Source organism: Ranitomeya variabilis, chromosome 3, assembly GCF_051348905.1.
Source record: "Ranitomeya variabilis isolate aRanVar5 chromosome 3, aRanVar5.hap1, whole genome shotgun sequence".
Taxonomy (NCBI): domain Eukaryota; kingdom Metazoa; phylum Chordata; class Amphibia; order Anura; family Dendrobatidae; genus Ranitomeya; species Ranitomeya variabilis.
This window is the reverse complement of record NC_135234.1, coordinates 700,534,215-700,549,827: the sequence shown is the minus strand read 5'-3', so window position 1 is coordinate 700,549,827 and position 15,613 is coordinate 700,534,215. Positions and strand designations below refer to the sequence as shown.

The window sequence follows — 15,613 nt, the reverse complement described above, 5'->3', positions numbered from 1 at the left end:
CCTAAGCTCAGAGACTGAATCCTTAAGTGGCATGAAAGTTTTATTTACAGGACACCGAAGACCTTTTGAAAAAGCCTTCTACAATAGGTCCCCTCCCAAAGGTGCAATCTTAGCCACCATGGATGTGCCTATAGTCTAACATCCAGCATAAAGATGTATAAATCGCCATCGAAATGTTTCTGGAAGCGAATTGGATCCCTTCTAAGTCTATATTAAACCTCACAAGATCATTCCTCATGCATAACTTTTTTCTGTTTTGGTGAGGAGCTATAGCTACAACACACCGGAACTGCTATGGGCAGCAAAATAGCACCCCAGTATACCAACTTTTTCATGTCTAAACTGGAAAATGACTTTTTAGTATCCTGTTCCATCAAACCCTTGGCCCATTTACGGTACATCAATGACATCTTAATAATCTGGACTGACTCTGAACAAGAACTTATAAAATTTCATGAGATTCAATACCTTTCATCCCACCACAAACTTGACATTGGACCATTCAAATACAGAAATCAACTTTTTGGATACCTCCATAAATATTAAAAATGGTTCAACCCAGACATCCTTGTATTGGAAGCCAATTGTTCTGTCCACAAACCTCAGATGAGACAGTTTCCACCCGAAACACCTTAAGACCATTGTCTACAGTGAGGCCCTTAGATATAATCATGTTTGTTCTAACCCAACAGCAGGGATGAACACAACCAATCTTAAAAATACATTTTTAAACCAAAGCAAACACCCCACCTCCATTGATGAGCAGATCATTAGAGCCACAAAGATCCCTAGAAGTCAAGTGAAAGTGCTGATTAAAACTGCTAAAAAAACCCAAAAACACAACCTCACCATATCCTACACAAAGATTACCAGCTAAAAATAATATTCAAAAGCCAATCTGTTACAGAAAACCTCCAAATTTAAGGAAGATAGGGATTAGAAGTTCAATGCCTAAGTTCTGATACATCAAGAAGAACCTATCCTTGCAATGTGAAGAGCTGCAAAGCTTGCACTCATGTAATAACCACAGATCGGATACAAATCCCCAATGCACGGCAGGACTATACGATTTCTGGGACATTCACATGTTCCTCTTCCAATGTTTTATACTTAAAGGGAACCTGTCACCTGAATTTGGCGGGACCAGTTTTGGGTCATATGGGCGGGGTTTTGGGGTGTTTGATTCACCCTTTCCTTACCCGCTGGCTGCACACTGGTCGCAATATTGGATTGAAGTTCATTCTCTGTCCTCCGGAGTACACGCCAGCGCAAGGCAATATTGCCTTGCGCAGGCGTGTACTCCGGAGGACAGAGAATGAACTTCAATCCAATATTGCGGCCAGCATGCAGACAGCAGGTAAGGAAAGGGTGAATCAAACACCCCAAAACCCCGCCCATATGACCCAAAACTGGTCCCGCCAAATTCAGGTGACAGGTTCCCTTTAATTCTGTGCACTATATGTCTTCCTGGGGTCTCTATGCTGGTGCAACAGGAGAGAAACTGGGATCAAGGATGAGGTCTCATCGCCACATGATTACAGAAAGAAAGAAAGAAAAAAATCTACCAGTGGCCAAACATTTCTGCGGTCCTGGACACAACATAAACAGTATTGAAGTTGACATGTTAGAAGGCAACGTCAAATCACAAAAAAGCTGAAAGGTCTGGGAACAAAAATGTATTGCAGTTTTAGATATCCTCCAAACTGGAGTAAATCTGTCACAAGGATTTATGATTTACTACAAAATTTGAGGAATCTGCTCCAGAGACAGCGATGGCACCTGGTCTCTGATCTTACATGGATATTGGGACAATAAAACTGTCACACCACTTGTCTAATCTAATTTGGAATTTACTCTCTAAGCTCAGGTGGACTGTTATTTACCGTAATTTTCCGACTATAAGACGCACTTTTTCCCCAAAAAAATTGTGAGGAAAATGGGGGGTGCGTCTTATAGTTGGAACGCAGACTTACCGGCATTGTGGCGGCGACAGAGGTGCGGGGATGATGTGAGCGGTGAGCTGTATGGCGTGAGCAGGGTCCCGTCCATATTTGAGGTGAATCCGCGGCCCGGTATTGATGGAGAGCCGCAGAGCTGGGTGAGTTACGGTATTTTTCCAGTGGCGGCGGCCATCTTGCTGAGGCCGCGCGTGCGCAGATTCACTACTCTGCGTCCCAGGGCTTCAGGAAAATGGCCGCGGGAGGCCACGCGTGCGCAGATGGAGATCGCGTTGGCCATTTTCCTGAAGCCGAGTTCGCAGATTGAGATCTCGGCTTCAGGAAAATGGCCGCCGCGATCTCCATCTGCGCATGCGCGGCCTCCCGCGGCCATTTTCCTGAAGCCCTGGGACGCAGAGTAGTGAATTTGCGCACGCGCGGCCTCAGCAAGATGGCCGCCGCCACCGGAAAAATTTGTAACTCACCCAGCTCTGCTGCTCTCCATCAATACCAGGCCGCGGATTCACCTCAAATATGGACGGGACCCTGCTCACGCCATACAGCTCACCGCGCCACATCATCCCCGCACCTCTGTCGCCGCCACAATGCGGGTAAGCCCGCCACCACCAGGAAAACCGTGACTCACCCAGCTCTGCTGCTCTCCTTCACTACTGCTGTGGCGTCACCTCAAATGTGGAAGAGACCCTGGCCGCCGCCACCTGAGGAAGTGACGGCACATCTGCCGCCGCCACAGCAACCTCCCCATGGACACCAGGCCATGGCGTCGCCCACCTAAGCAAGATGGGACCCTGCTCAGGTGCACGCCGTTCCGCCCACCGCATCACTTCACCTCTGCCACCACCATGCCTCCTGTGACCCTGCTCTGCCACTGCCTGCCCTCAGGTAAGAGATCTTAACCCCTTCACCCCCAAGGGTGGTTTGCACGTTAATGACCGGGCCAATTTTTACAATTCTGACCACTGTCCCTTTATGAGGCTATAACTCTGGAACGCTTTGACGGATCTTGGCGATTCTGACATTGTTTTCTCGTGACATATTGTACTTCATGTTAGTGGTAAAATTTATTCGATATAACTTGCATTTATTTGTGAAAAAAACGAATATTTGGCGAAAATTTTGAAAATTTCGCAATTTTCCAACTTTGAATTTTTATGCCCTTAAATCACAGACATATGTCACGCAAAATACTTAATAAGTAACAATTCCCACATGTCTACTTTACATCAGTACAATTTTGGAACCAAAATTTTTTTTTGTGACGGAGTTATAAGGGTTAAAAGTTGACCAGCAATTTCTCATTTTTACAACACCATTTTTTTTTAGGGACCACATCTCATTTGAAGTCATTTTGAGGGGTCTATATGATAGAAAATACTCAAGTGTGACACCATTCTAAAAACTGCACCCCTCAAGGTGCTCAAAACCACATTCAAGAAGTTTATTAACCCTTCAGGTGTTTCACAGGAATTTTTTGAATGTTTAAATAAAAATGAGCATTTAACTTTTTTTCACACACAATTTATTTCAGCTCCAATTTGTTTTATTTTACCAAGGGTAACAGGAGAAAATGGACCCCCAACGTTGTTGTACAATTTGTCCTGAGTACGCTGATACCCCATATGTGAGGGTAAACCACTGTTTGGGCGTATGGCAGAGCTCGGAAGGAAAGGAGCGCCATTTGACTTTTCAATGCAAAATTGACTGGAATTGAGATGGGACGCCATGTTGCGTTTGGAGAGCCCCTGATGTGCCTAAACACTGAAACCCCCTACAAGTGACACCATTTTGGAAAGTAGACCCCCTAAGGAACTTATCTTGATGTGTGGTGAGCACTTTGACCCACCAAGTGCTTCACAGAAGTTTATAATGCAGAGCCGTAAAAATAAAAAATCATATTTTTTCACAAAAATGATCTTTTTGCCCCCAATTTTTTATTTTCCCAAGGGTAAGAGAAGAAATTGGACCCCAAAAAATGTTGTGCAATTTGTCCTGAGTACGATGATACCACATATGTGGGTGTAAACCATTGTTTGGGCGCATGGCAGAGCTTGGAAGGGAAGGAGCGCCATTTGACTTTTCAATGCAAAATTGACTGGAATTGAGATGGGACGCCATGTTGCGTTTGGAGAGCCCCTGATGTGCCTAAACATTGAAACTCCCTACAAGTGACACCATTTTGGAAAGTAGACCCCCTAAGGAACTTATCTAGATGTGTGGTGAGCACTTTGACCCACCAAGTGCTTCACAGAAGTTTATAATGCAGAGCCGTAAAAATAAAAAATCATATTTTTTCACAAAAATGATCTTTTCGCCCCCAATTTTTTATTTTCCCAAGGGTAAGAGAAGAAATTGGACCCCAAAAAATGTTGTGCAATTTGTCCTGAGTACGCTGATACCCCATATGTGGGTGTAAACCATTGTTTGGGCGCATGGCAGAGCTTGGAAGGGAAGGAGCGCCATTTGACTTTTCAATGCAAAATTGACTGGAATTGAGATGGGACGCCATGTTGCGTTTGGAGAGCCCCTGATGTGCCTAAACACTGAAACCCCCTACAAGTGACACCATTTTGGAAAGTAGACCCCCTAAGGAACTTATCTTGATGTGTGGTGAGCACTTTGACCCACCAAGTGCTTCACAGAAGTTTATAATGCAGAGCCGTAAAAATAAAAAATCATATTTTTTCACAAAAATGATCTTTTCGCCCCCAATTTTTTATTTTCCCAAGGGTAAGAGAAGAAATTGGACCCCAAAAAATGTTGTGCAATTTGTCCTGAGTACGCTGATACCCCATATGTGGGTGTAAACCATTGTTTGGGCGCATGGCAGAGCTTGGAAGGGAAGGAGCGCCATTTGACTTTTCAATGCAAAATTGACTGGAATTGAGATGGGACGCCATGTTGCGTTTGGAGAGCCCCTGATGTGCCTAAACATTGAAACTCCCTACAAGTGACACCATTTTGGAAAGTAGACCCCCTAAGGAACTTATCTAGATGTGTTTTGAGAGCTTTGAACCCCCAAGTGTTTCACTACAGATTATAACGCAGAGCCGTGAAAATAATTTTTATTTTTTTTCTCAAAAATGATTTTTTAGCCCCCAGCTTTGTATTTTTACAAGGGTAACAGAATAAATTGGACCCCAAAATTTGTTTTCCAATTTGTCCTGAGTACGCTGATACCCCATATGTGGGGGGGAACCACTGTTTGGGCGCATGACAGAGCTCGGAAGGGAAGGAGCGCCATTTGGAATGCAGACTTAAATGGATTGGTCAGCAGCCGTCACGTTGCATTTGCAGAGCCCCTGATGTACCCAAACAGTACAAACCCCCCACAAGTGACCCCATATTGGAAACTAGACCTCCCAAAGAACTTATCTAGATGTGTTTTGAGAACTTTGAACCCCCAAGTGTTTCACTAAAGTTTATAGCGCAAAGCCGTGAAAATAAAAATTCTTTTTTTTTTTCACAAAAATGATTTTTTAGCCCCCAGTTTTGTATTTTCACAAGGGTAACAGGATAAATTAGACCCCAAAAGTTGTTGTCCAATTTGTCCTGAGTACGCTGATACCCCATATGTGGGGGGGAACCACTGTTTGGGTGCATGACAGAGCTCGGAAGGGAAGGAGCGCCATTTGGAATGCAGCCTTAAATGGATTGGTCTGCAGGCGTCACGTTGCATTTGCAGAGCCCCTGATGTACCCAAACAGTACAAACCCCCCACAAGTGACCCCATATTGGAAACTAGACCTCCCAAGGAACTTATCTAGATGTGTTGTGAGAACTTTGAACCCCCAAGTGTTTCACTACAGTTTATAACGCAGAGCCGTGAAAATAAAACATCTTTTTTTTCCCACAAAAATGATTTTTAGCCCCCCAAATTTTTATTTTCCTAAGGATAACAAGAGAACTTGGACCCCAGAAGTTGTTGTTCAATTTGTCCCGAGTACGCTGATAACACATATGTTGGGGTAAACCCCTTTTTGGGCGCACGGGAGAGCTCGGAAGGGAAGGAGCACTGTTTTACTTTTTCAACGCAGAATTGGCTGGAATTGAGATTGGACGCCATGTCGCGCTTGTAGAGCCCCTGATGTGCCTGGACAGTGGAAACTCCCCAATTCTACCTGAAACCCTAACCCAAACACACCCCTAACCCTAATCCCAACGGTAACCCTAACCACACCCCTAGCCCTGACACACCCATAATTCTAATCCCAACCCTAATCCAAACGTAAATGTAATCCAAACCCTAACCCTAACTTTAGCCCCAACCCTAACTTTAGCCCCAACCCTAACTTTACCTCCAACCCTAGCCCTAACCCTAACCCTACCCCTAACCCTAACCCTAAACGTGACTGAAATACGTGGCACTGAAATACGTGGCACTGAAATACGTGGCACTGAAACACGTGGCACTGAAATACGTGATACGTGGCACTGAAATACGTGGCACTGAAATACGTGGCACTGAAATACGTGGCACTGAAATACGTGGCACTGAAATACGTGGCACTGAAATACGTGGCACTGAAATACGTGATACGTGGCACTTAAATACGTGGCACTGAAACACGTGGCACTGAAATACGTGATACGTGGCACTGAAATACGTGGCACTGAAATACGTGATACGTGGCACTTAAATACGTGGCACTGAAACACGTGGCACTGAAATACGTGATACGTGGCACTGAAATACGTGGCACTGAAATACGTGGCACTGAAATACGTGGCACTGAAATACGTGGCACTGAAATACGTGGCACTGAAATACGTGGCACTGAAATACGTGGCACTGAAATATGTGATACGTGGCACTGAAATACGTGGCACTGAAATACGTGGCACTGAAATACGTGGCACTGAAATACGTGGCACTGAAATACGTGATACGTGGCACTTAAATACGTGGCACTGAAACACGTGGCACTGAAATACGTGATACGTGGCACTGAAATACGTGGCACTGAAATACGTGGCACTGAAATACGTGGCACTGAAATACGTGGCACTGAAATACGTGGCACTGAAATATGTGATACGTGGCACTGAAATACGTGGCACTGAAATACGTGGCACTGAAATACGTGGCACTGAAATACGTGGCACTGAAATACGTGGCACTGAAATACGTGATACGTGGCACTGAAATACGTGGCACTGAAATACGTGGCACTGAAATACGTGATACGTGGCACTTAAATACGTGGCACTGAAACACGTGGCACTGAAATACGTGATACGTGGCACTGAAATACGTGGCACTAAAATACGTGGCACTGAAATACGTGGCACTGAAATACGTGGCACTGAAATACGTGGCACTGAAATACGTGATACGTGGCACTGAAATACGTGGCACTGAAATACGTGGCACTGAAATACGTGATACGTGGCACTTAAATACGTGGCACTGAAACACGTGGCACTGAAATACGTGATACGTGGCACTGAAATACGTGGCACTAAAATACGTGGCACTGAAATACGTGGCACTGAAATACGTGGCACTGAAATACGTGATACGTGGCACTGAAATACGTGGCACTGAAATACGTGGCACTGAAATACGTGGCACTGAAATACGTGGCACTGAAATACGTGGCACTGAAATACGTGGTACTAAAATATGTGGCACTGAAATACGTGATACGTGGCACTGAAATACGTGATACGTGGCACTGAAATATGTGATACGTGGCACTGAAATACGTGGCACTGAAACACGTGGCACTGAAATACGTGGCACTGAAATACGTGGCACTGAAATACGTGGCACTATGACTGTCAGAAAATGTTCATTAAACGGTTAGGGGTGAGGTTAGGGGTAGAGTTAGGGTTAGGGTTTGGATCCCTTTATCACCTTGATGGTGGTGGGTGGCTTTTCAGTGTGTTTAAATGCATGCGTTTTTAACGCAAACAAACGCATGTGCTTAAAAACGCAAGAAAATACTGCAGGTTGTATTTCTGAAAATGAACGCATGCAGAAAAAAAACGCATGCGTTTGAAAACGCGACCAAACGCGTACAAAAAAACCGCATGCGTTTTCAATGTTAAATATAGGGAAAAAACGCATGCGTTTTTTTGTGCAAAAAACGCTGCAGACAAAAACGCAAGTGTGAAACCAGCGACGCTTTTTATAGCAAAAAAGTTTTTGCGTCTCCACATTTTGAGACCTATAATTTTTCCACATTTTGCTCCACAGAGTCATGTGAGGTCTTGTTTTTTGCGGGACGAGTTGACGTTTTTATTGGTAACATTTTCGGACACGTGACCGTTTTTGATCGCTTTTTATTCCGATTTTTGTGAGGCAGAATGACCAAAAACCAGCTATTCATGAATTTCTTTTGGGGGAGGCGTTTATACCGTTCCGCGTTTGGTAAAATTGATAAAGCAGTTTTATTCTTCGGGTCAGTACGATTACAGCGATATCTCATTTATATCATTTTTTTATGTTTTGGCGCTTTTATACGATAAAAACTAAAATATAGAAAAAATAATTATTTTCGTATCGCTTTATTCTCAGGACTATAACTTTTTAATTTTTTTGCTGATAATGTTGTATGGCGGCTTGTTTTTTGCGGGACAAGATGACGTTTTCAGCGGTACCATGGATATTTATATCAGTCTTTTTGATCGCGTGTTATTCCACTTTTTGTTCGGCGGTATGGTAATAAAGCGTTGTTTTTTGCCTCGTTTTTTTTTTTTTTTTCTTACGGTGTTTACTGAAGGGGTTAACTAGTGGGGCAGTTTTATAGGTTGGGTCGTTACGGACGCGGCGATACTAAATATGTGTACTTTTATTGTTTTGTTTTTTTTATTTAGATAAAGAAATGTATTTATGGGAATAATATATATTTTTTTTTTATTATTTATTTAGGATTTTTTTTTTTTTTTTTTTTACACATGTGGAAAAATTTTTTTTTAACTTTTTTACTTTGTCCCAGGCCCCCCCTGCCAGATTGATCTGGCAGTGTGCACAGCACTCTGCCAGATCGACGATCTGCTGTGCAGGGCTGCAGGCTTACCAAGTGTCTGCTCTGAGCAGACACTCGGTAAGCCACCTCCTTCCCTGCAGGACCCGGATGCCGCGGCCATCTTGGATCCGGGACCTGCAGCCAGGAAGGAGGTAGGAGACCCTCGCAGCAACGCGATCACATCGCGTTGCTCCGGGGGTCTCAGGGAAGCCCGCAGGGAGCCCCCTCCCTGCGCGATGCTTCCCTATACCGCCGGTACACTGCGATCATGTTTGATCGCGGTGTGCCGGGGGTTAATGTGCCGGGGGCGGTCCGTGACCGCTCCTGGCACATAGTGCCGGATGTCAGCTGCGATATGCAGCTGACACCCGGCCGCGATCGGCCGCGCTCCCCCCGTGAGCGCCGCTGATCGGTGATGACGTACTATCCCGTCGGCGGTCATACGGGCCCACCCCACCTCGACGGGATAGTACGTCAAATGTCGGGAAGGGGTTAAATTCGGACAATAAGACGGACCCTCATCTCATAAAAAATCTTTTTTTCTGCAATTTTCACCCCAAATTTGGGGTGCGTCTTATGGTACGGTGCGTAGTCCGAAAAATACGGTAAATGTCCATTTGTTTTGCCACATCTCAGCTCTTTTTGTGTATATATGTGTGTGCGTTTAGATACTTTGATCTAAGGGGTAAGGTTTCTCCTTGTGGAATGTGACAAGGCAGGCCTGGCATGTCAGAGTAAGGAAACTTATACACCATGCATGCTCCACTGGGAAATTAAATATGCAAATTGCCTCTTCAGAGAGGAAGAGGACTTTAACTCTAGTGCCGCTTATTGGAAGTAGCTATCCTAACAGTCAATAGTGACCCTTTAACGAGCCTTGCCATATGATTTGGAATAAAAACAAACAAACAAACCAGAATCTCAATTTCAGACACATTGTTTTGGGATATAAGGTAAGGTTCCTTAAAGGTTTGATATTGACTTTTAGGATTGCTACTTCCAGTATGTGGCACTAGAGTTCAAGCCCTCTTCTCCTCTGAAGAGTCATTTTGCATATTAAACTTCACAGAGGAGCATGCATTCCGTATACAAGTCTCCTCACTCTGACATGTCAGGTCTGGCTTGCCACTCTCTACAAGGAAAAACGTTACCCCTTAGATTCCAGTCTTAAGCCTCTCACCTTGTCAAATCAGATCTCATACTTTGCACTGACTAGGGGCAATACCCCGAAACACCATGTCTGCAAATTGGGATTCCATGTGGCAAGGCTTGTTAAAGAATCAATATTGACTTTTAGGATTACTACATCCAATAGGTGGTACTATTGTCCTTTTTGGCTTGAATAATAAAATAATTGATTTTCTATAAGGAAGGATCGCTTTTTTTGTCACATGTAATGATGTGGGACTTCGTTGGTCGTATTTAGTTGAAGTGCCCATAAACATATCTTTTTGGAACTTGGGTTGATTTGATCCAATGGGTGGTGCAAGATTGTAAGTCCTCTTGCACTCTGAAGAGGCAATTTACATATTCAGATACTTTGTTATATCATGCCTGATGAAGAGAACCAAGTAGTCTCGAAAGATTGAAATAAATTGTTACAAAACAATTTTGTTAAGCCATTAAAAAGTATCATAACTACAAGATTATTATTTCATTTCTGCCACTGAGAATTATCAGTCTAATTAGGATACGTGGCACGAGTGTAGTGGACACTTGTTGTTCTCCTGGCTTCTCTTAAGCTCAACTTTCCTGAAAACAGACGTGTATGGAATTTACAAAATGTTTGCATGAATTGTCAGTGTATGCTACTAAAGTTCTTCATGTGTTTGGACTCCAAAGTGATTTATGCTAGTGCCACACTATTACTGGTAGTGTGCAAAGGTATGAAGAACGTCCCAAAAAATTCTAGAGACGTATTACATGGGCTGGATAGACTCGAAGATGGAAAACCCGTAGAAATGTCAAACGTATGCACTTTATTGTAAGATTTTAAAATACTAATGTACACGGTAGCTAACACACACTAGTAATTTTTTTTTTGAGCCTACTGCAACACCTTTAAAAGGAGACCATGGGACGTTCTGGAGCTGCCCTGTCAGTTTCTAGTAAAATTCATGGACCTGCTTATAATTTTTTAAAATGGATAAAGGGGGAAAGACCCATCCCATTCATGACCCTAAACCAAAGCTATTAGCACCCTGTGTAAGGAGTAGCAAGTGGAAATTCAGTCCAGAAGAAGTGCAGGAACTCATAGCCTTGAGGCTGCAGTATAGACATTAAAATTATTATGTATTTATATGGCACCACTGACTCCCTGGTGCTGTACACGAGAAGGCAATTACATACAAAAGACAGATATCACTTACAGTAAACAAACTAACAATGGTAGACTGGTACAGAGGGAAGAGGACCCTGCCATCGTAGTCTACAAGATGATGGGCAAGGAGACAGTAGGTCGGGGGTTGCAGCAGCTCCGGTGCTGTTGAGGTGGCAGCGGGGTCATTGCAGGTTGTAGGCTTTCTTGAGAAGGGTTCTCAGGTTCCAACAGAAGGATCCAAATGTGGTGGATCATCGGACGTGTTGGGGCACAGAATTCCAGAGGATGGGGGATATTTGGGAGAAGTCTTGGAGACGATTGGGTGAGGAATGAATAAGTGTAGAGGAGAGAAGATGATCTTGGGAAGACTGGAGATTATGTGAGGAAAGCTACAGGGAGATTCGTTTGGAGATGGATGGATGGCTTTGTAGGTCAGTGTTAGTTTTAACTGGACATGCTTGAGAATTGGGAGCCAACAAAGGGATTTGCAAAGAGGGGAAGCAGGGGAGTACCGAGGAGACAGATGAACTAGTGGAGCAGCAGAGTGAAGGACTGACTGGAGAGGTTTGTTAGTAGGTAGGTGACAAAGAAAGATGTTGCAGTAGTCAGGGAGGGTATATGCACAAGCATTTTAGTAGTGTGACGGTTGAAGAAAGGATGGATTCTGGAAATACCTTGTTCAGCTGGAGAGAAAACCAGTTAGGTCCAGCGGGCAGTAAACCCAATTTCATATGACCAAACAGGAATATAAAAGTTACTTATAAATAAGGACCCTCATATAGCTACTAATTCACTGCGAGCTCGTCGCATTCCCCAGTCCTTGATATAGCTTCATCAGGAGGTATTAGAGGGTATTCCAAAGCAGATCCTTGGAGCCATGATGCCTGGATAAAAGGAACTTATTTTTATGTCCCACAAACTATTGATTAAATTGTACTTTGTTTAAAGGGAATCTATCAGTTCATTTTTGTGTAGTGTACGAAAAGTATCCTGAAATAGGGCGAGAATAAATTTGTCCGGAGTTAACATAGAAAAATAAAAGTTACAGTACATATCCTGAAAGGGCTGCCCGAGCCCGATTTCAGAATACTATTAGTATACCACAAAGAAATGACCTGACAGATTGACTTTAAGCTTTGTTTGCATATGAATTAAAACAATGATTTTTCATTCAGGGAGCAACAGATTGCATTGGTAAAGGAATGGATGACCTTATCTTTAAGAGATTAACAGGACCATATAAACAATTTTTGGGATGGATTGAGCAGCTGGTCTTACAGTTATAAAAAAAAAATAGTATTCAAGAGACGCCCCCTATAAAGGAGTTGTAAGGCTATGTGCCCACGTTGCAGAAATGCTGTGGAAATGTCCGCAGCATTTCTGCAACTCCCTGCTGCAGAATTCGCATACGTTTTCCCGCAAAACACAAGCGTTTTAAAGAGTTTTTAGCTTGCAGAATGCTTGCGCTTTACAAGCGATTTGAAGAATCGCTTGGAAAACTGATTGACAAGTTGGTCACACTTGTCTGGCATAGTGCTTGACAAGTGTGACCAACTTTTTACCATTGATGCTGCCTATGTAGCACCAATAGTAAAAGAAAGAATGTTAAAAATAATAATAATAAAAAAAAAAAAAATATGGCTTTTCTCAACTTCCCACGGCCTCCGATCTCCTCAGCGGCGCTCCCGGTACGTTCCGTCCCCAGGGATGCTTTGCGCGAAGGACCTTTGAGACATTACGGTTGCATGACCGTGACGTCATCCCAGGTTATTCACGTAATGCATCACTGGGAACGGAAGCCGCCGCGTGCACCGCTGAGAGCCGGGGGGACTTCGGGGGCCATCATTAAGTATATCCATATTTTTTATTTTAATTCTTTTTTTTTTCCAGGAATATTGTACCCAGGACCTGGATGAGAGTCTCCTCTCCTCCAATCCCTGGGTACCATCCGCACATGATCCGCTTACTTTGTGCATGGTGGGCAAAGCCCCATGCGGAAAGTAAGCGGATCAAGGCATTCCTATGTGTGCGGAATCGCCCCGATTCCGCACAAAGAATGAGCATGCTGTGTATTTTTCCGCAATGCGATTCCGCCACAGAAAAATACGCAGCATTAGCACAGCATTGTGGAATCCCATTGAATTCAATGGGTTGTTGTTGTATATGTGTTTTCGCCGCAAAAAAAAGCGTCAAAAACGCATACGATCCGCAAAGTGTACACATAGCCTAATGGTACTTAGGCACTCCTTATCAGATCAGTGGGGGTTCTATACTGGACACACCAACCAGATGTTTGCAGCTTTCAAGGTGGTATGCATGCAGAAGACCACAGCTCCCGACATGGTGTAGTGGTCATTCTCAGGTACTGCACATACAACTCTGATTCATTCTAATTATATCTTTGCTGCTGTACATGAGAATGGCCACTATACAGTGTATGGAGCGGCTGTGTCCTGCCTGCATACATTGTGTGCTTCCAAACACTGGGGAAGCTGGTGACATGGGTTGGATCCGTACTAATCCGATGTTAATAGGCCATCAATATCCCCATATCCAAGTCCTAGACAAACTAACTAAACAGGATTGTTCACAGGATAATATTATGTTGCTTCTCTGTTGCAGAGATATTAACAAAAATTAACTCATGCTAAACCCTTTGATTGCCAAATCCAAGTTGGAATTATCAGACAGTGCTTCTCCTTTTATGATGCAATTACACTGCTGTTCTCAAGCAACCTGTATTTATTCTGCAGTGAGATTACGTTGTCATTACATCTCACACAGGAGAAGTCTGTTCTGGGCTACTCCTGTGTGAGATGTAATGACAGCCCTGATCTCACTGCAGTGTGAGTACAAGTTGCCTGAGCACAGCAGACATGCTGGTAATTGTGATTACTGACATCTCCGGACAGACAGTGTGGAAAGGGGACATAACAGCAGAGGTGATAGAAGGGTTTGTAATGTCACACAGCTAAACTCAGCTGTTCTGCTCCTCCGCCACAGAAACTTTATCTGAAAGGTGTTAATGGTTTTGGTCTCATAGGAGGTTAGACCGGGGCTGTCTATCATACATCTCACACACTGGGAAACCTGCTCTATGCTAAGGTCGGGACGTGACGTGACGTGTTCTTTTTCTGCTGTGTTGCTGCATGCCTACGATTGGTCAACATCATACAAAGAAGAAGTACCCGTACCTAGTGAAGAGTATCTGCTAACATCCACGTCAACTTAACAAAAGGTAACCCTCCAGGTGCCAAATAATTTGATGTATTCTGCTCAAGTTAAACATTAAAGTTAAACATTAAAGTTAAACATTAAAAATTAAAAAAACTCTTAAATATATTTTTACAGCATAGGAAGTAACCAAGGTGTTCAAGAATTAGCACTTTCTGCAAATTGCTGCTTTGTTCGTTGCCTCGACTGGTCAGACAAATGCAGCATTACAAGCCAGCATATTAGGTGCATAGTCATCCACTTAATACATGGACCTCTCGGGTCAGCCAGTGTCGAGTCCTCTTATTGAAAAACTTTTTTTCTTTTTTGCCGATAGTGCAAAGTATAAATAAAGGATATTCCCCTTTAATTATAACATTAACTGAAGACATATTGCATTTCACCATCGAGCCCATTAAACCTTAAAGTAAACAATGGATAACAAATAGATGTAAAAAGGGACATTTTTAATCATGTGTTTATGCCATTAGACATATTATACAGAATTTCAATTATATGTTTAAAAAAATAAACAAAACAAAAACATAAAAAAATACGTGACAGCCATTTGAAGTAATGTCTGCCATGTTTCTCTGTTTTTACTCGACATGATAAACTTGTCAGAGGTTTGGTCTGAAATTTTTTTTTAAATAAAAAGTTTGCACAGAGTGGACTTGTCCTCAAACAAGGATGCCTGCACCAGTGGTAATAACATACGGCCATCGGTCGGTTACACTACCACCAGAGATTATGAAACACGAGATGGTTTCAGTACACCATTAAATATAGTCCCATATCAACCCAGAACCTCCAGAGTTGTCCATGAAGATGGACTCTTCTCAAATTAAAGTTTCTATAAATTTTTATCAAATTTAATCCAACTTTCCAGTGGTATCCAACTTCCAGGCACCGGTGAGATAGCGCAGCCGTATAAAAAGGAGGTCTCTTCCCATCTGCAACCAGCTCCAGAAAGGCACCAGTTTAGATCCTGTATGTACAAAAACATAAATTTGGAGTAAAGTAATATTTTATTTATCTTATACACACACAGGCATATTATTTTGATGAAATTGTGGCTTTAGTAACCCCTGTCAATCAAAAGTCTTTTTTTTTTTGTTTTTGTGCTTTTATTTTTTTCTTCCTTTTCCAAG

At 43.0% G+C, this 15,613-nt stretch overlaps 1 protein-coding gene across 1 annotated transcript in view; it reads right to left on the bottom strand.

Annotated features, from left to right (window-relative positions):
- Positions 1 to 14,908: 14,908 nt before the first annotated feature.
- The window catches only part of ALG5 (ALG5 dolichyl-phosphate beta-glucosyltransferase), a 57,294-nt gene continuing 56,589 nt past the window's right edge, over positions 14,909 to 15,613 (bottom strand). Inside the window, exon 10 of the mRNA XM_077298197.1 lies at positions 14,909 to 15,450. Within this exon, the coding sequence (XP_077154312.1) occupies positions 15,335 to 15,450 (116 nt within the window). The 3' untranslated portion in view covers positions 14,909 to 15,334. The remainder of the gene's footprint in view (positions 15,451 to 15,613) is intronic.